Here is a 19,587-nt window from a genome sequence, read left to right on the forward strand (position 1 = left end):
CAATTCAACACCCATTCATGATAAAAACTGTCAGCAAACAAGGAAAAAAAGGGAAGTCCCTCACCCTAAAAAGGGCATCAATCAGGGCTTCCCTGGTGGCGCAGTGGTTGACAGTCCGCCTGCTGATGCAGGGGACACGGGTTCGTGCCCCGGTCCGGGAAGATCCCACATGCCGCGGAGCGGCTGGGCCCGTGAGCCATGGCCGCTGAGCCTGCGCTTTCGGAGCCTGTGCTCCACAATGGGAGAGGCCACAACAATGAGAGGCCCGTGTACCGCAAAAAAAAAAAAAGGGCATCAATCAAAAAAAACCCTACAGTTAACATCATACTTCATGGTGAGAGCAATGCTTTGCTCCTAAGATCAAGAACAAGACTCTCACCACTTCTATTCAACATAGTACTAGAGGTTGTAATCAACGCAGTTAAGACAAAAAAAGAAATAAAAGGTGTATAGATTGGAAAAAAAAAAAGTTATGGTGGCACAGTGGTGAAGACTCCATGCTCCCAATGCAGGGGGCCCGGGTTCAACCCCTAGTCAGGGAACTAGAACCCACATGCATGCCACAACTAAGAGTTCGCATGCCACAATTGAGAAGCCCGCCTGCCACAACTAAGACCTTGCCACAACTAAGACCTGGCGCAACCAAATGAATAAATAAATATTAAAAAAAAAAAGAAAAAGAAGAAATAAAGTTATCCTTATTCACAATGTTTATGCATGTAGAAATTCTAAGGAAGCTACAATAAAGCTATTAGAACTAATAAATGAGTTAGGCAATATCACACATATAATGTCAATATATGAAAATGAATTCTGGTTCTATATACTGGCATCAAACAACTGTAAATTGAAATTAAAATATGTAATACACAATAGCATCAAAAACCTTGAAATTAGGGCTAAACTTTACAAAATATGTACAAGACTTGTACACTGAAAACTACAAAACACTGCTGTAAGAAACTTGTAACAACCCAAATAAAATTAAGAGATATACTATTAAGACTCAGTATTGTTAAGATGTCAATTCTTCCCATACTGATCTATAAATTCAATGGAATTCCAATAAAAACTCTAAGAACTTTTGTAAAAACTGACATGATGATTTTAAAAGCTTCTGTGGAAATGTAAAGGACCTAAAATAGCCAAAATAATTTGAAAAAGAAAAATACTGAAGAACTCACACTACCTGATTTCAAAAATTATTATAAAACTAAAATTATCAACAGAGTGAAATACTGGTGAAAGGATAGACATAGATCAAAGGAACAGAAGAGAATCTAGAAAAGATTTTTTACAAATGTGGTTAATTGATTATCAACAAGCTACCAAGGCAATTCAATGCGGGAAAAGGACAGTGTTTTTAATAAATGTTGGTAGAACAACTGGGTGTTGGTATGGAAAAAAACGAACCTCACCCCTTACCTTACACTTAAGTAAAAACCAACCTGAAATGGATCACAGACCTAAACATCTAATATAAAAGGGTAAAACTTCTGGAAGAAAAGATAAGAGAAAATATCTGCAATCTTGGGATAGTCAAAGATTTCTTGCATCGAACACGGAAAGTATAAACCATAAAAGAAAAAAATGAATAAATTGAACTTTCCCAAAATTAAACACGTCTGCCCTTTAAAGAACACCATTACAAAAATGAAAAGGTAAGCCACAGACTGGGCGAAAATGTTTGCAAAACATCTATCTGACAAAGGACTTCTGGGACTTCCCTGGTGGCACAGTGGTTAAGATTCCACGTCCCTAATGCAGAGGGCCCAGGTTCAATCCCTGGTCAGGGAACTAGATCCCACATGCATGCCGCAACTAAGAGTTTGCATGCCACAACTAAGGAGCCGGCAAGCTGCAACTAAGGAGCCCTCCTGCCACAACTAAGGAGCACACGTGCCGCAACTAAGGAGCCAGCGAGCCACAATTAAGGAGCCTGTGAGCTGCAACTAAGGAGCCTGCCTGACACAACTAAGACCCGGCACAACCAAATAAATAAATATTTTTTTAAAAAAGGATTTCTTATGAGAATATATAAGGAACTTTGATAATATGCTAAACAACCTACTAAAAAATGAGCTAAAGATTTTTTCACAAAAGACACACAGAAGAAGATGCACACTTATACACATATGAAACAATGACCAACATCATTAGCCTTCAGGAAAATGCAAATTAAAGCCAAATGAGATATTGTTACACACCCACCAGAGATGTTAAAATTAAAAATAATGGCAATACCAAGTGTTGACAAGAATGAGGAACAACTGAAGGACTCATACACTCCTGGTGAGAATGTAAAATGGTACAACCACTTTGCAAACAATTTGATAGTTCCTGATAGGGTTAAGCACATACTTACATGACATAGTAATTCCACTCCTAAAATTTAACCAAGAGAAATAAAACACATTTCCACATAAAGATGTGTAAGTAAATACTCATTGCAGCTTTATTCATAAAAGTCCCAAACCAGGGACTTCCCTGGTGGCACAGTGGTTAGGAATCTGCCTGCTGGTGCAGGGGACACAGGTTTGATCCCTGGTCTGGGAAGACCCCACATGCCGCAGAGCAACTGAGCCCTTGCACCACAACTACTGAGCCTGCGCTCTAGAGCCCGCGAGCCACAACTACTGAGCCCGCGCGCCTAGAGCCCGTGCTCCGCAACGAGAAGCCACTGCAATGAGAAGCCCGCACACTGCAACAAAGAGTAGCCCCTGCTCGCTGCAGCTAGAGAAGGCCTGCGCACAGCGATGAAGACCCAACGCAGCCAAAAATAAATTAAAAAAAAAAACAGTCCCAAGCTGGAAAAAAACCTACATGTCCCTCAACAGGTGAGGGGATAAATAAGGAAATACTACTCAGTGATGAAAAGGAACAAACAACTGATTCAGTCAACAATATGGATAAATCTCAAAAAAAGCATGCAGAGAGGAAGAAGCTGAAATAAAAGTCACAATGCTCAAGGGACTTCCCCGGTGGGGCAGTGGTTAAGAATCCACCTGCCAATGCAGGGGACACGGGTTCGAGCCCTGGTCCGGGATGATCCCACATGCTGTGGAGCAACTAAGCCCGTGCGCCACAACTACTGAGCCTGCGCTCTACAGCCCATGAGCCACAGCTACTGAGCCCGCATGCCTAAAGCCTGTGCTCCGCAACAAGAGAAGCCACCCAATGAGAAGCCTGAGCACCGCAATGAAGAGTAGCTCCCGCTCGCCGTAACTAGAGCAAGCCCGCGTGCAGCAACAAAGACCCAACGCAGCCTAAATAAATAAATAAAAAGAAAGAAAGAAAACGTCTCTGAGAACACAGAGGTTTTAAAACGACTTACAAAAAAAAAGTCACAATGCTCAAAACTGATCATATTTCATGATGATATGCAGAACAATATCTACATGAATTTGATGCCCCCTAGCTCAACACTTGAAACCAAACCAGGTGATACTGTAACAACTTGGTGGTCAAGGTTGTATAGGTAATAAAATGAAAGCAGAACTGCTTAGAGTACTCCACTGTCTCCAACTGTTGTGTATACATACATTTCTGGAACTCCCCCTAATATACTTAACTGCACTTCTTTATTGTGCTCATCACGGTAAAGCCAAAGTCCCATGAATGGACTATAGGCCCTGTGTGATCCAGCCCCCACTTGCTCCAACCATAGTGGTCTCCTTGCTGTAACTGGCATCCCAGAGACCAGCTACAGCCTCAGGTCTTCTGCACTATTGTTTCCCTACCTATAACTTGCTCTGCCAGATATTCACATGGCTCAGCCACTCATCTCTTTCAAGTCTTTGCTCAAAAAGCATGTTCAGAGAGAGGTCTGTCCTGACCACATTACTCAAAATCACAGCTCTCCTTACTACTGGGGACTCTCTTCCCTACTTGCTCTCCAGAGCAACTTTTCATCTTCTAATAGAGTACATACTTGTTATTTTATTAGTGCTTGTCTCCCCTGCAAACAGAAGGTAAGCTCTGTGAGGGCGGGGTTCCTGTCTCTGCTGTCCACTGCTGGATCCTCAGTGCTTACCAGAGCTTGCATTGAGCTGGCATGCAGCAGTCTCGGCAAGTGTGCTGAGTTACTAGACAACCTATTTTCAGGCAACGACCTTATCTACTTCATCTTGGCTTCCCAGTGCCTATTAGATGCTTGATGTTTGTTGAGTGAATAAATGAATGAGATGAATCAGAGAAAGGCATGTAAGCCAAAAAGCTTTTAAGGGACATATTTTCTCACCTGTAATTGTTGCTGTAGGTGGGTGATTTCAGCAATTCTCAACTCTCTAGATTTGTTTGTGCTCTCAATTTCTTGCCTTTGGGTTGTCAATCGACATCTGATATCTTGAAGTTTTCCTTCCAGTTGATGCTTCTTATCATTCTTTAACAAATGAAAAATAATAAGAATTATTAGCATTTTAATGGTTCAATGTAAGTAGATTCCCAAAGCATAATCAAACTACTCACTAGAGCTTCTAATTCAAATTCCAAAGTCTTTTTCTTTGCTTTCAGCACAACTATGTCCTCTTGTTCTTTGTTTCTTTGATTTAATAGTTCTTGTCTTCGATTCCGTTCCCATTCAAGCTGTCGTTGCCTTTCAAGCTCCCGTTTTGCAGCCTATGACATACACAGACGATTTATTAATTCTTCAGTTCTTACACTCTTCAAGGTCTCTTAGTAAGCATTACATCTAGTAAGTCTTTTCTTTTAGGGGTGAAATATTATTAAACATTACAAGAAATTTTTATTTTAATATAGCAGAAAAATTTTATACAAATATAATATTCCTTCTATGGGAAAACAGAGAATATTGAGAAAGGCTATTATATTTACATGAGCTGAGAACAGACTGGATTGTTTCACCACTGACATTCAATTCTTTACGCTGCTAAGGATGCTTCGTGTGCTAAAATAAGCTGCTCTTCCTTATTTACGGACTCATAAAAAACAAGGAAAATTAATCTAGTAAAATCAAGCCAAAAACCCCAGAACAAAAAACAAAACAAAAAAAGCTTTCTTCCATCAAACAAGTAATTATTATTTCTTCTGTCACATGAGAGATTATTATTTGTCTCAAGCTTTAAAAGTCTGTAACCGCCATCTCCCTAATCATTCATTTCCTTTTTAGCACAGAAGGTTCTGTAATTTCTCTGGCAATGTCAGCTCTCTTCAACGCTGACTCTGATGGCTGCTAGGCAGAGTAACTGTGGGAGCACCTGGCACTCTTTATCGTATTGTAATTGCTTCTTACATACCTGTGCTCCAACTACACTGCAAGGGCCTGGAGGACAGGTGGAGTTCCTGTTTATCACCATATCTCCAGGGACTATCAATGCCTGGCACATGGTAAATGTCAATTAAATAATCTTGAATAAACACTCTAAAATACTTTTTTTTTTTTAAAACACTGAAGAAGGAAAGGCTGTCTACCTTTTGGTTGTCATCCTGGAAATGAAAATCCTGTTAGTATCTGTGTGTGTCTGCCCGAATGAAAGGGAGCTTATAGCTACAAGTTTTCTAAAGCAATCATCAGGAGATGAAACCAAAGTATTATTTTTTTATAAAGACAAATCCCCCATCTTTAAAATACATTTTATCCACACAAGAGAATCATGTCATTGCTTCTGTAACAATATACTAGGACTTCCCTGGTGGCGCAGTGGTTAAGAATCCACCTGCCAATGCAGGGGACACAGGTTCGAGCCCTGGTCCAGGAGGACTCCACATGCCATGGAGCAACTAAGCCCATGCACCACAACTACTGAGTCTGCACTCTAGAGCCCGCGAGCCACAACTACTGAGCCCGTGTGCCACAACTACTGAAGCCTGTGTGCCTAGAGCCCGTGCTCCACAACAAGAGCAGCCACCACAATGAGAAGCCCATGCACCGCAACGAAGAGTAGCCCGCACGCAGCAATGAAGACCCAATGCAGCCATAAATTAATTAATTAATTAAAAAAAAACAATATACTAAAATTGGAAAGACAGACAGGAGATAGGCTTGGCCCCTATCCAGGTATGGCACCAAATTTAGGAAGCCATCCATAAAATACAGTGAAGATTACTAGACATATTTTCTAAAGTGGAAAAAGAAAAAGATGCAGAACAATAAAATTAGCGTGATACCATTACAGTGGTTTCATAAAACAATTTCAACTAAACCTTCAACCTCCCCACCATATAAACCTTTTTGTTTCTATATTTGTATGTGAATGCAGAAAAAAGGCTAGAAAAAAATACTTAACTGCTATCAGTGGTTTGTTACAAGACTGTATTATCAAAAACTTGTACATGAATGTTCATAGCAAGAGTATTCAAAATAGCCAAAAAGTAGAAACAACTCAAATGTCCACCAACTGATGAATGGATAAATTTAAAATGTGGTCTATCCATATAATGGAATACTATTCAAACACAAAAAGGAATAAAGTAATGATTCACGCTACAACTTAGCATGAAAACATGCTAATCGAAAGCCAGACACAAAAGGCCACATATTATGTGAATCCACTTATACAAAATGTCCAGAATAGGCTAACCTATGGAGAGAGAAAGGAAATTCGAGGTTGTTAAGGGCAGGAGGAGGGGGAATGGGGAGTAACCGCTTAATGGGTAAGGAATTTCTTTTTGGGGTGATGAATTAGTGGTGACGGTTGCACAATTTTGTGAATAACTAAAACTACTGAATTGTAAAAAGAAAAAAAGACTGTGTTAATATATTACTTAAACAGCTCTGGAAGAGCACGCGTGTTCATGACGGGGCTGCTCCCCAGCTGCTCACCTCTCGCCTCTCGATTTCTTTCCTGCGCTCCTCCTCTCTCTGACGTTCTAGCTCCCGCTGCTTTTCCAGCTGCTTCTCCAGCTCCAGTTGCCTCTTGCGCTCCTGTTCCTGGCGTTCCCGCTCCTTCCTCTCCTGCTCCGCCCTCTCCAGCTGGGCCAGGCGCTCTTGTTCTTTGCGCTGCTGCTCCAAGAGCGCTTGTCTCCGTTTCTCCAGCTCCAGATTGCCACGTTCAAAGTTCTCACGCTTCTTATCTTCAAAGGTTACTTTAAAACAAGACGTAACGATTAGGAAAAGCCATGATTTTCAACATAGTATTTTCAAAGGGAAAACTCAATGGCATATTGGAAATGTGTAGTGTGCCTGCAAACCTGAACTCCCAAAGCTTCTTTCTCACCTGTGCCCTCACTGATAAGCACTATGAACGTGCCCTTCACCCAGCTTCTTGCTTATATACTCTCCCCTCCAGATGAACCACATCACAGTGTTCAAAATGCCAAACGCGGTTTCTGGAATAATCTTTTGACAGCAGTTCTGCATCATCACCCAACCTCCATACCTTCCCTGTCACTCTACCCTTTCCCTTTTCTATGACCTGGATTCAGCAACTGACCCCTTGTCACTTCTGTACCATGAATCTTTCCCTTTCTACCTCTTTTTTCTTTGCTTAAAACCGTGCTGTTGTGTCTTCAATTTTAACAAACAAGACAGTTTCTGAATGCAGAGGTAAGAAGGTAAGTCTCCTCCTGGGTTTCACACTGAAGAGCAGGTTGTGCCCTAATCATCATGGAAATGATACTCCGTAAGTTATTTTTTCTAACCCATTACTCAGTTTCCTTCTTTGAGAACACCAATTATGAATTTTAGAACTGTCCCCAGGTCAATAATTGTTTTTCTCTGATCCTTGCTAACACTGTTTAGATCCATTTTATTTTACTTTAAAAAAAAATTCCATCCACCACATCCCTTACTATGTTTTCAGCAGCGTCTATTCAGTTTTGTGTTTGCCTCACACGCTTCTCCTTGGAGCCAGCCCCAGACAAGGGAAGCTCTCACTGCCAGCCTGTGCAGCATGTCATTCCCATTGTTCCCAATCTATTTCAAGGGCCGTCACTTCACACACTGTCTTGAGATGTGTAGCTGTGAGCATCCTTTCTTGGCTTCTTCCCACATTCCTGTCTGGCCTTCACTGAAAACAGACCTTCCTTACATACTGTAGTTAGATTAGAGATCAGAGATGGCAAGCAAGTTTTATTTTCTTGTTCTTCTGGCTCCTTTTGTGATTTCAGAACAGGCAGCAATCATTTTACTCTGCCACCTTAAAATCGAAAGTCCCCTCCGTCAGAGAAAGGAATGAAGTAATGATACATGCTACAATGTGGATGAATCTCAAAAACACTATGCTAAGTGAAAGAAGCTGGATGTAAAAGGTCACCCACTGCATAATACCATTTATATGAAATATCCAGAAGAGGTAAATCCAAAGAGACAGAAAGCAGACTGGTGATTTCTAGGGGCTGGGGAAAAGGGAGAATGGAGAGTAACTAGGTATGGCCACTGTTTTGGACTGAATGGTTTCCACCCCACCAATTTATAGGTTGAAACCCTAACCCCCAAATGGGCTGGTATTTGGAGATGGGAACTTTGTAATTCCAGTTAAGATAAGGTCATGACGATGGGGCCCTCATTATGAATTAGTGGCCTTATAAGAAAAGGAAGAGAGAGCTACCTTTCTTTTTCCATGTGCACACACCGAGGAAAGGCCATGTGAGGACCTAGTGAGAATGCAGCCATCTGCAAGTCAGGAAGAGTGCCCTCACCAGGAATGGAAGTGGATGGCACCCTGATCTTGGACTTCCTATCCTCCAGAACTGTGAGAAATAAATTTCTGCTGTTTGAGACACCCAGACTATGACATTTTATTATGGAAGCCCAAGCTGACTTAGACAGCCACTGAACTGTACACTTCAAAATGATCAATTTTATCTTAAGTAAATTTTACCTCGATTTAAAAAAAAGAAAAAAACTGAAAGTCCCTATACATCTTTTTAATTCCAAAATCTGGCCCTATTTCTGGTACACAGAGGCACATAATAAATGGTTGTTAAAAGAAAGAATGCACTAACCCAAAACTCTAATACTGTCACATCCTGTTCAAAACTTTAAATGAATGTCTTCTACCAACAGAAAAAGAAAATTCCAAATTCTAAGGATTCCTGTCCTTATTTGCTTTAAGACTTTACTCCCATTATTATCAACCTGAAATGTTCCTCTCTTCCACTTGTAATGACCCAATTACTCTTCAAATCTCAACTCAACTGTGACCTCTTCCATAGAGATTTAATTGCTTGTGTATTTCCCAGTCTATGCCAACCAGCTATAAGTAAGCTCTGCTGTGCATCTATAATTCTGTCTTCAGGAATTTATCATATTTATGCACTGCTTTGATGATTGTTTATATGGATGTCTTAAATCCTCAGTTGTATTATAACCTTCCAGAGGGCATGGACCATGTATTATTAACATTTAGATTCTTCACTGTACTCAACACACTTGAACAAAGAACATTTTCAGTAAGCAGTTTATCACTGAACAAAAAGTAATTTAGTTAAAGAGGAGACTAGGAGACCTAGTGTCCTGAGCTGGTCAATTATCCCCTGAGCACTTTAAATGCAACAAAATGACACTGACAGAGTATTAAACATAAAGAGGTTCCATAATAAATTTCATTAGGGTGTCAGTATCAATTGTCATCTCATCATTAATAATTCATAGCTACCATAGAATATTTTAATAGTATGATGAATTTATCTTTGTAAATGAGGATAATTTAAATTAGGTTCATATTAAATTTAAAATAACTTCTTGTTATCAAGGAGCTTCCGATTCTATAACAACATGAGAAAACAACAGTAGGCAATTTTACATTCTATTTCTGCAACCACCTTAAAGGCTTATCAGTTTTGAGCATTTTATAGATAACATTTATAAAATTTTTGTTAAGTGGTAAATAATCAGATTTCAATTTAAAAGCTAGAACAAGGGTGCATTAGCAGAGTACATAATGTTCTTATTTCTATACATATATTCAAATCCAAAAGCATATGAAAAGTGTCTCCTTTCTGACTAAGGTCAGTTAAAGAAACATAGCAAGGGCTTCCCTGGTGGCTCAGTCGTTAAGAATCTGCCTGCCAATGCAGGGGACACGGGTTCGAGCCCTGGTCCGGGAAGATCCCACATGCTGCGGAGCAACTAAGCCCATGTACCACAACTACGGAGCCTGAGCTCTAGAGAGCCTGTGAGCCACAACTACTGAGCCCGCGTGCCACAACTACTGAAGCCCACACGCCTAGAGCCTATGCTCTGCAATAAGAGAAGCCACCGCAATGAGAAGCCCGCGCACCACAACGAAGAGTAGCCCCTGCTCGCCACAACCAGAGAAAAGCCTGTGCACAGCAACAAAGATCCAACACAGCAAAAAAATAAAATAAATAAAATTTAAAAAAAGAAACATAGCAAGAATGTCAAAAGCTAAATTTATTTTTGCCTCCATCTTTGCCTTAGAGATAGAAAATCTCTAATATGCTATAATTCAAATATAAGGACTGTCTTACCAGGTAATTTCTTTTCTAGTTGTTGCTGTTCATCTTCTAAAACTGGTTCCTCTGGTAACCTCTGATCTACCGAAGTTGAGCTTATGACAGATATACCACTGCCAGATCGAACTCTTCTGCAGTTGTGGAAAAAAAGAAAAAAAAAAAAAGGATTCATGTAAAGCTGTCTAGGTAGAATTGGGTAAACTATGAAAAAAAATTTTTTTTAAGATTATGCCACATATCATGGAGCAAATTTCATTTTTAGTGAGGAAAAGATAAAGATTTGGTCTTCTCTATTTACAAGAGTTTCTTAAAAATGAGTATCTGAACGTCATCAGACTCTGAGTGCCATATTCATTCAAATGTTTAGAACCATCACGAAAAGTAGGACAATTCCAAAGGATTAAATCAATGAACAATTGTCAAGTGGTTAGAGCAGTACCTTGGACATAGTAAGTGTTTGCTGTTCCGATCATAACCCTCCTATGAAACATTAAATTTCCAAGGGAAGATTAGCAGCTCAGCTAATTGAGAGCATCTTTTTTTTTTCCCTTTACAAAGTCTCTCCACGTTATCTCTTAACAAACACATGAAATGTCTATACTTTATAGTTCTTAAAACAAATCACTTAGTTTACTGCTTAGTTTCACTTTACACCATTAATCTTGCTCTTTTAAACCGATCTACCTATCTTCTTTTTATGCTTTTTTATCAGCTTCCAGTGTTGTGTTTCTTGTAGCGATTCTTGAAGCTGTGAGATTTTGTGGGCAAACTGTCCAGCTACCGGTTTCTTCCTACACATTCACAGTTTTCTCAGCTCCCCCCTGCACCATGTATGTGCTGACAGTGATGGCTTCATGTTTCATACTTTTATGGGGACTTTTCCCCCAGTCCTTCCTGTGAGGAATTAGGACAGAAATTCTTATCTGCGCTTCTTTTGTTCTTCTTTGTCTCGTAAGATCTCAAATTTGTCTTTTAAGTTAAAGCTTTGAGACACAGTTGTCCAAGAGGGCTGTGTATGCGTGGTTGTGTGTAGGCGGAGGATACCAGTAACTGCAGAGTCTTCCCAATTGGACCCTGAACTACCCTCTCAATGTCTCCATTGAGGTTATGTTTCAGACCATGAAAATTTTCTTTAATAATCTTCCTGATTATAATTTCTACATTGCCAGCATTTTGTTACCTCTGTCTGGAATGTGTAGAATTCACAGGCAGAATCTCCTTGCTTTATTTTCTATGTACAGGTTGATATCATTGCACTTAAACTGCTAAAGTTTTGGGTGAGCTTTGATTATATGGATTGTCTCAAAAATCACAAAATCTGTGATGTTTTATTTGACTGTTTTACTAATATCCTATGAGTACTTTAAAGAACAGAACAGGGAAAGATTAACACAAACCTACCTAAGAAGATTTGCTTGAATTCATAGATATTTCATTTACTTGCCAAGAATAAAAAATGACTATAAGATACACAGGCAACAAAGCCAAGTTTGAAATTCACAAACTCAGCGCACAATTTCTTATGAGAGCCAAATATTCCTTACCTAAAGGAAGGTGGAATGTATTCTGGGGGCAGGACCGGTGGCAGTGGTTGGCCAGACATAGCTACATCAATTAGGTGCATAGCCAGGATAAATTCTTCTGCTGTGAGTTTTCCATCTTGATCAATGTCAGAAAGATTCCTATTCAACAAAAAGTTCATTGTAATCTAGCTTCATGAAAATGCATGCTTGTTACTATTCATGAGTGATTTAAACGTTCTATTTTCTTATTCTGACTCTAGGCCAACTGAGTTCCTCTGTGCCTCAGTTTATAAAAATAGTACCTATTTCACACCACCATTGCAAAGACAAAATGATACAATCCATATAGCTGGGATGGTGTTCAGCATTCAACAGATGTTAACTATGATTATAATTACACTCTTCTCAATCATTGCAACCCATTTTAAATGTATCATACATTCCATGTGTCTAATTTAGACTACGCTCTGCAGACTATCAGGTCAGATAGTAAATATTTAAGCTTTGCAGAACACACAATCTCTATCACACGGAATTCTGCTGCTGCAGCAGGAAAGTAGCCACAGACAATATATAGAGAAACAAATGGGCACGGTTGTTTTAAAAAACAAAACCAGGTGCAGGCCAGATTCAGCTCACTGGACCAAGCCCTGATCTAGGCCTCCAAGGGTGGATCTTTACGGCCTCCAGCCACAGAGGCAAGGTGTTTTCTGTTCCTTAATCTTAGGATTCAATCGTCACTGTTCTTCATAATCAACTTGCCCTGGTAGCTAATTAAAGTAAACAGATTTTTCTAGCAAGTCCAAGAATGTGATTTTACTTAACAACTTCTGGACACCAAAAGAGGATGCAAGACCACAACACTGTTCACTAAAATACCAATAGGACAGATGCTACACTGGGCAACTAACTGGCTTTGCTGATGCGATAAACCAAGAAACTCCTCTTAAATCTGAAATTTCCTCAGGTGGCATAAACTCTTTTTTTTTAAGGTACAATATCCATACGGTAACATCCACCCCTTTTAGAGTACAATTCTTCGAGTTCTGACAAACACATTCAGTTGTGTAACTCTACAACGTATAGAAGTTTCATCATCACCGAAAATTCCTGTCTTTTTATAGTCACCCTTTCCTTTGCCCCCAGGCCCTGGCAACCACTGATCTCTTTTCTGTCCCTCTACCTTTGCCGTTTCCAGGTGCCAGACTCCTGTTTTTAAGTAGAACACAGCCACAAATGAAAACTCTGCCTGTTTTACCTTGTTCTCTCTTCCTTTCCACTGCCCACTCCTAGGTAAATGCAATTCAAAGGCAGGTGGAATTCCTATTTGGTTTTTTCCCCATACCTGCCTGAAGAATGGCTGTACACATTTAATTAAATATCTTTTTATCATATAGAAAGAGAATATAATATTCTAGTAGGAGAAGACTCAAGTATTTTTTTCAAAGAGGGCAGGTTATAAATGAGAAACTTAAACATTTCATTATATTCTAGTGTCATGAGAACAACCAACGTCCATAAATGTTAGGTCTTTAGTTTTTATTCCAGAGGGCCCTAGGATATTGGTACACACCCAGACTTAAAGAGGTCTAGATGTGTCATAGATATAAGATGCTTGCTAACTGGTCTGTTATTATGCTATTGCAAGAGGCTGACCCTTTAACGCAAAGCAGAAGGGACTATAATGGGTGAAGGGAGCAGCCCTAGAGCTTGACCACTTATGAAACAACCACATCAATGAGCCTGCAGCAAAATCTTGAACCTAGCAGGTAAGTGGTACAGACCGGGTTTATCTTCCAGGTGGAATCAATGGATAATGCATAACTGAGAGATATACACTCCTGAAGAGTGTGTGTTCTAGTTAATATTTAACTAGATATTAAAATTAAATATTTAACATGCTAGTTAATATTTAAATGTAAAGAATCCTACAGGATTAGGCAAGGCTCATCAATAGCTACTAAAACTCATTACAAAATAGACAAAGAGACATAAATGTACCTACTGATGAAAGTACTCGGTATCATCTCTGATGTATTTTGCAAAAAAAAAAAAAAAAAAATTCAAACTTGAATCTGATGAGTGGTTCTCAACCACTGATTGATTTAGTACTGCAAAGAACATCTGCCAATGTCTGGAGACATTTCTGATTGTCACAAGTGGAGGCGGGGCTCATGCTGCTGCAGTAGGCAGAGGCCAGAGATGCTACTTAACAATCAAAAGTCCACAGGACAGGCCTCCACCACAGAGTCATCGGGCCTAAAATGTCAATAGCACTGAGGTGCAGAACCCTGCTCAAGATCTAATTACCAATCTACAGGAAATACAAGAATGAATTAACACCACAAGGGTGCCATCAGCTAAAGTTAGGCTATAAGAAACTATAGGACAAATGATCCGGGGTTTTTTTGTGGGGTGGGGTGGGGGAGGAGTGGAAAACAAGACAAGGGGGAGTTTATAGGTTAAAGGAGACTTAAAAGATGTATCAACCAATTGTTACAAAATATAGATTTATTTCAGTCCTGATTTGAACAAATCAACTATAAAAAAATTATGAGACAATCTAAGGAATTTAAACACCATCTGATTAACTTAATGATAAGAATTACTATTTAACAGTTTTAAGTGGACTTTTGGTATTGCAGTCATGTGGGGAAAAAATCCCTATGTCTTTTGGAGATACAAGCTGAAATATGTGCAGATGGAAATGATATAATGACTGAGATTTGGCTTAAAATAATTGAAAGGAGGAGGGGAGAACCAGGACAAGTCATGAGTTGAGACTTATTTAGGCTGTATTATGAGTTCTTGAGAATTCATTATATTGATTGCTCGGCTTTTGTATTTTTCAAAATCAAAAGGGGGGAAAGTAAGAGGGGTAATCATAACAACTCATTGGAAAATTAAGCCTACTCCATATATCCCCCTTAGAAATAACGGTATTAATCTAAAGACCCATGAGCCATATCAATTCAAGAAATACAGTTTCCTCTTTATACAAACCAAGGAACTTTTTCATTCCTTACCATATTGAAGCCAGCTGAGCCTGTGGTAAACTTGACTGCATAAGAATAGTTCTTGCTTGGGGACCTAAACAAAAACCAGGAAAAAATATAAAGATGAATCAGCAAATCTTCACTGATCAGTGTTCTGCACATAGGTACTATGTAATCTCATGCAATCACAGTGCTTTAAACGATATTTGCTATTACCCGAGGGGCTTTTTAAAAAGGAAACTAAGCCCCAATGAAAAAGGCAAGAAACACAAAGCACCTGGCACACAGTCAATAAATTTTTGTTAAATAGATGTTTAATGAGGAATGAGTATGTAAAGGATTAGAGTTTCAAAATATAACCTGCCCCTCTGTCCAGGTTACCATCTCTATTCGTATCAGGCTTTTATTTACAAAGCTGAAACTTATTCTCTCTAAATTCAGCATCTTGGCCACCACCTGCTTCCTCCACCATGATGACTATCAAATTCAGATAAGAGTCAGAGAATCTTAGAGGAGGAAGGGACCTTAGAGAGAACTTTTCTACTCATTTCATTATACAGACTCTAAAACAAAACTAAATAAAAAAAACTTGCTCAAGGTTGTATAAATGGCCAATTATCGCAGCCATTTCCTAGGTTAGTGATAAAGAAGAATTTCTGGAATTTCAACTCTCATCTCAGAATCAGCTCTCACTTCTTAAAATACTTGTATATATCTTCAGTTTTGGCATGAAACTAGCCTTAGATACCAGAAAGGCTACAATGTAAGAATTTGAATGTTTAAATAAACTAGTGTTAGGAGGAGAGAGATAAATGTCTTATGTCCATCACTGACTCCCAAGGTGTGGTCCCAGGATGACATGAAGACCAAGGAATGGAAAGTGGTAGCAACTGTGTTAGGAAGATTACCACGCATAAAATTTTGCTTGTTCTGTGGTATACTGGAATGAGAAAAGTTCATTGATCATTTTATTTAGTCTCTAACATTGTATTTAGAATGTTGGCAACATTAAAGTAGAATTAGCAAAAGTTTAGTGAATGCTTCAATTTATACTTGTAACAATTCTGCCCACTTCAGAACTATATAAAAGAAAGTTCATATTTCATCTATTCAATAAAAAGTGTAACAATAAATGAAAAGAACTAACCCTGGACCTGGATATCAGGACATATGGATTCCAGTCCTGACTCTTCCACTCCCTAATGACATGTGACATTAACAAAACTACTTTTAGGAAGTTCTTTTATCTCTGAAATGAGGAAAATGATCTAGAACAGGGATTGGCAAACCACAGTCTATAGGCCATATCCAGCCCTCCACCTGTTTTTGTAAATAAAGTTTTATTGAAACATAGCCATGCCCATTCATTTAAGCACGATATACGGCTGCTTTCATACCGCAACGGCAAAGCTGAAGAGCAGTGACAGTGTATGACTGCAAGTCTAAAATGTTTTTGTATCTGAAAGGGCGAATTACAAGTATACACAAATTCTCTGTATGCCTCGCTCACTCTGCTAAAGCAGTAGCTGTCACTTTTATACATAGCATGAAAAACCAGGCCAGCTTATATGGGCACTGAAGGAATATTTAAAGGTAGTTTTAAGTACTGTTTAACATGGTTTGACACCAGTGTGTCATATAGACCCAGACCTGCATTGTCACTGAATCTGAAAACATTATTTTGCTGTTTATAGAAGAAGTCTGTTGACCCCTGCACCAAAAGATTCCAACTGTCTTTTGCAATTTCTAATACTTGACTCTAAGTCCTAAGACAAGGTTGTGAAACATTAAATTAGATCAGCAACAGCAAAGATAGTAACAGGACAACATAAAAATCAAGCTCTGAGTGTTCGGAACTATTCTGTAGAAGCCTACATTCATGAAAGGCAGACTGGCTTATAAGGAAACATTAAGGGAATAAACACAAATCTCAAGTTCACAAAGCCTACAGTGGGTAGCTATGTTTCAGTAGGGAAGCTTGAATGGAAAGAACAGACAATTAAATGAAGTTAATGCTTTACTTCAAACAATGACTAAGACTTTTAGCATTTTGTGATTAGCATATGAATAACCAAATAACATATGCACTGTTTCAGAATGCAAGGAGATAATCGAATACCTCTTTGAGAAGTGGACTAGCAAGAATAGCATTACCAGAATTCTAGAGCTACTTATATAACTTAGATTAGGAAGGACTCCTTCTCTCTTTTATAAGAGTGTCTCTTTTAAGAGCGTGCAGTAGCATATACATCAGGTTGGGAAGGAACAAGGGGGTGCCCACCTAACCAGGTGTATCAGCGAAATCAACCCAGGTAATCAATGGGGTAAACTGTGCCATTGCTAAATATTTCACTTCTGCCTCTTTCCATTCTGGGAACTATTCTCAACTTTCTTGATATTCTTCTTAATCTTATTCAATTCTTAAGCTGAACTGAGTAACTGCTTTAGGGGTTGAGGATTCACACAATTATTTTCACAGTTGTGATCATGAAAATAATCTTTGTATTTCATCTCAACAAAACCTGCTCTGCTTCCATCAACAGTCTTATTTAGCCTAAAACACACCTTATATTGATTCCTCACAAAGGGAAAACAAATTAAATGTCTTTTATTTACTATTTTAAAATGTACTGTAATAAATTATTCTTTCTATTTGACATGACTATACAAAGATTTGAAAATGAAATTCCCACCTTAAATTCCTTCCAGGACAAAACAGTAATAAGTATACAGCTAAACAGTAGCAAAAATCTGCTCATCCATCCAGTATATTTCAAATTTTATTTTCTGCCTCAGATATTATAAGTTCTAAATATTTAAGTTCCTGCGTCATATACCTTCTACCTGATACTATACTTCGGTCATAAAACACAGCCTACCAAGAAAAGAGAATTTCAGCATCAACATCGCATCTGAATACTATTTTAAGTAACTCCCAGCAAACACCAACAGTGCTTTAAAAAATGTTTTCAGATTCACTGACAATGCAGGTCTGTGTCTGTATGATACACTGGTGTCAAATCATGTTAAACAGTACTTAAAACTATACTTTTGAATATCCCTTCAGTGCCCATATAAGCTGGCCTGGTTTTTCATGCTATGTATAAAAGTGACAGCTACCGCTTTAGCACAGTGAGCGAGGCATACAGAGAATTTGTGCATACTTATAATTCGCCCTTTCAGATACAAATATACGCTTATTTGAAATGACTGCTGAGATTCTTTACTGGGATAGGGTTCAAGGTTAGACCAGAACCCTTCGAAGTCTCACCCAATCCTGACATTTTTAAACAAGGATGAATTTTTCTCTTGGAAGTAAAAATTGCAATTGCAAGTGATAGAAAAAAAAAAAAGATAGTAAGAATCAGAAATTTAAAATGTTTTTTGCTGAATATCACTGCTTCTCCACCTCAGGAAAATGACCCCATTCTCCCCTCCTTTCATATTTGTTAAAGAGCAGTTATATTTTCCCCCCTTTTACACTTAATGTTTGTATTGGAGATCTCTATTTTCCTTTATTAAAATTATGCTTTTCTTTATAACTCTGTAACAATTTTAAGTGTTTTAACCCCTTATTAGAAAGGTTTCTGGACAGTATCATAAAATCCTTTGAATCCTTCTAATGTAGACAACAATCTTTTTTTAAATCCATAGAGACCACATACCTTAACTCTGGCCTTTTATACATGAAGAAATAAGATCCAAATACGTAAAGTGGCCTCCAGCTGGTTAGTGGCAAAGCTAGGTTCTAAACTCCCCAACCATTTACTAACTTTCACCCTGTGTCCTGCCATAAACACTGATTGTTTGAGTAGACAGTTTCAAGTTCATCTACTAAGTTGAACTTCAGAATGTGAACCAGGCTTTGTCCACAGCAGTGTTTCTTTGCAAGTGCGCTGATTTGCACAACAGCGGCATCTAGGGTGCTGGGGGATCCTTGGTCTAGGTTCTATTTACCAAGAAGCAAAAGCCTGAGGCACTGGAGAATAAAATAACTATGGCCTTATCAGTAGATGAGAACTGGAGGTAAGGGGAATAACAAAAACCCTGTTTAGAAAGAAGTACAGTAAATGGAGGAAGACATTGGGAAAATCTTCAGCCCAACATCTAGAAACAATTTGCATTTAGAACAAAGATCATGTTTCACTAACTTAATTCTCATCTGTAAATACCTGTTAAGTGTCCACTCATGGTTTTGTCATGACTGTTGAATAACTGTCGGTATTTCAGTCTGGATGGCTGAGGAACAGCCCATTCAGCTGCGGGAGGAACACTGTGGGGCAAAGAGAGGAAGGAGAGGAAAAAAGGATTAATAGTAAGGAAAATCACATTTAAGTTCTCTAAAAACAGTAAACTAAGAACTTCTCTAGAAAACTAGATTTAATATTTTATTCACTTCCTAATCACTTTCTGAATTTTCTATAATGATTTTTTCCATTTTTTAAGGTTATAAACCTTTCTCTCCAGATAAGCTCATTATTTTTTCCAAATCAAGGGTAAACACAGCAGACCAAGTGGCTGGTTCAAGTTATATGGACAATTTACTAATTTAAAGTTTCTACAAAAGAATGGAAAATCTCCTCGGAACTGAGGTGATACAGTAATGACCAGGCTTCTCTAAACTTCTAGAACAGTCCTCTTTAGGTTCAAAAAGCAATGATGATAGAAAACAAATAACTGCTTTTAAAGGT

At 38.6% G+C, this 19,587-nt stretch overlaps 1 protein-coding gene across 6 annotated transcripts in view; it reads right to left on the reverse strand.

Moving 5' to 3' along the window:
* ITSN1 (intersectin 1) overlaps nt 1-19,587 on the reverse strand; it is a 232,497-nt gene that overhangs the window by 121,387 nt on the left and 91,523 nt on the right. For all 6 annotated transcript variants that reach the window (XM_060297829.1, XM_060297827.1, XM_060297828.1 and 3 more), the window contains exons 8-14: nt 19,069-19,169; nt 14,927-14,990; nt 11,922-12,059; nt 10,393-10,508; nt 6,782-7,044; nt 4,468-4,617; nt 4,241-4,381 (exon numbers count right to left, since the gene is read on the reverse strand). In XM_060297829.1, coding sequence (XP_060153812.1) covers nt 4,241-4,381; nt 4,468-4,617; nt 6,782-7,044; nt 10,393-10,508; nt 11,922-12,059; nt 14,927-14,990; nt 19,069-19,169 — 973 coding nt within the window. The remainder of the gene's footprint in view (nt 1-4,240; nt 4,382-4,467; nt 4,618-6,781; nt 7,045-10,392; nt 10,509-11,921; nt 12,060-14,926; nt 14,991-19,068; nt 19,170-19,587) is intronic.

This window comes from Globicephala melas, chromosome 4, assembly GCF_963455315.2.
Source record: "Globicephala melas chromosome 4, mGloMel1.2, whole genome shotgun sequence".
Taxonomy (NCBI): Eukaryota; Metazoa; Chordata; class Mammalia; order Artiodactyla; family Delphinidae; genus Globicephala; species Globicephala melas.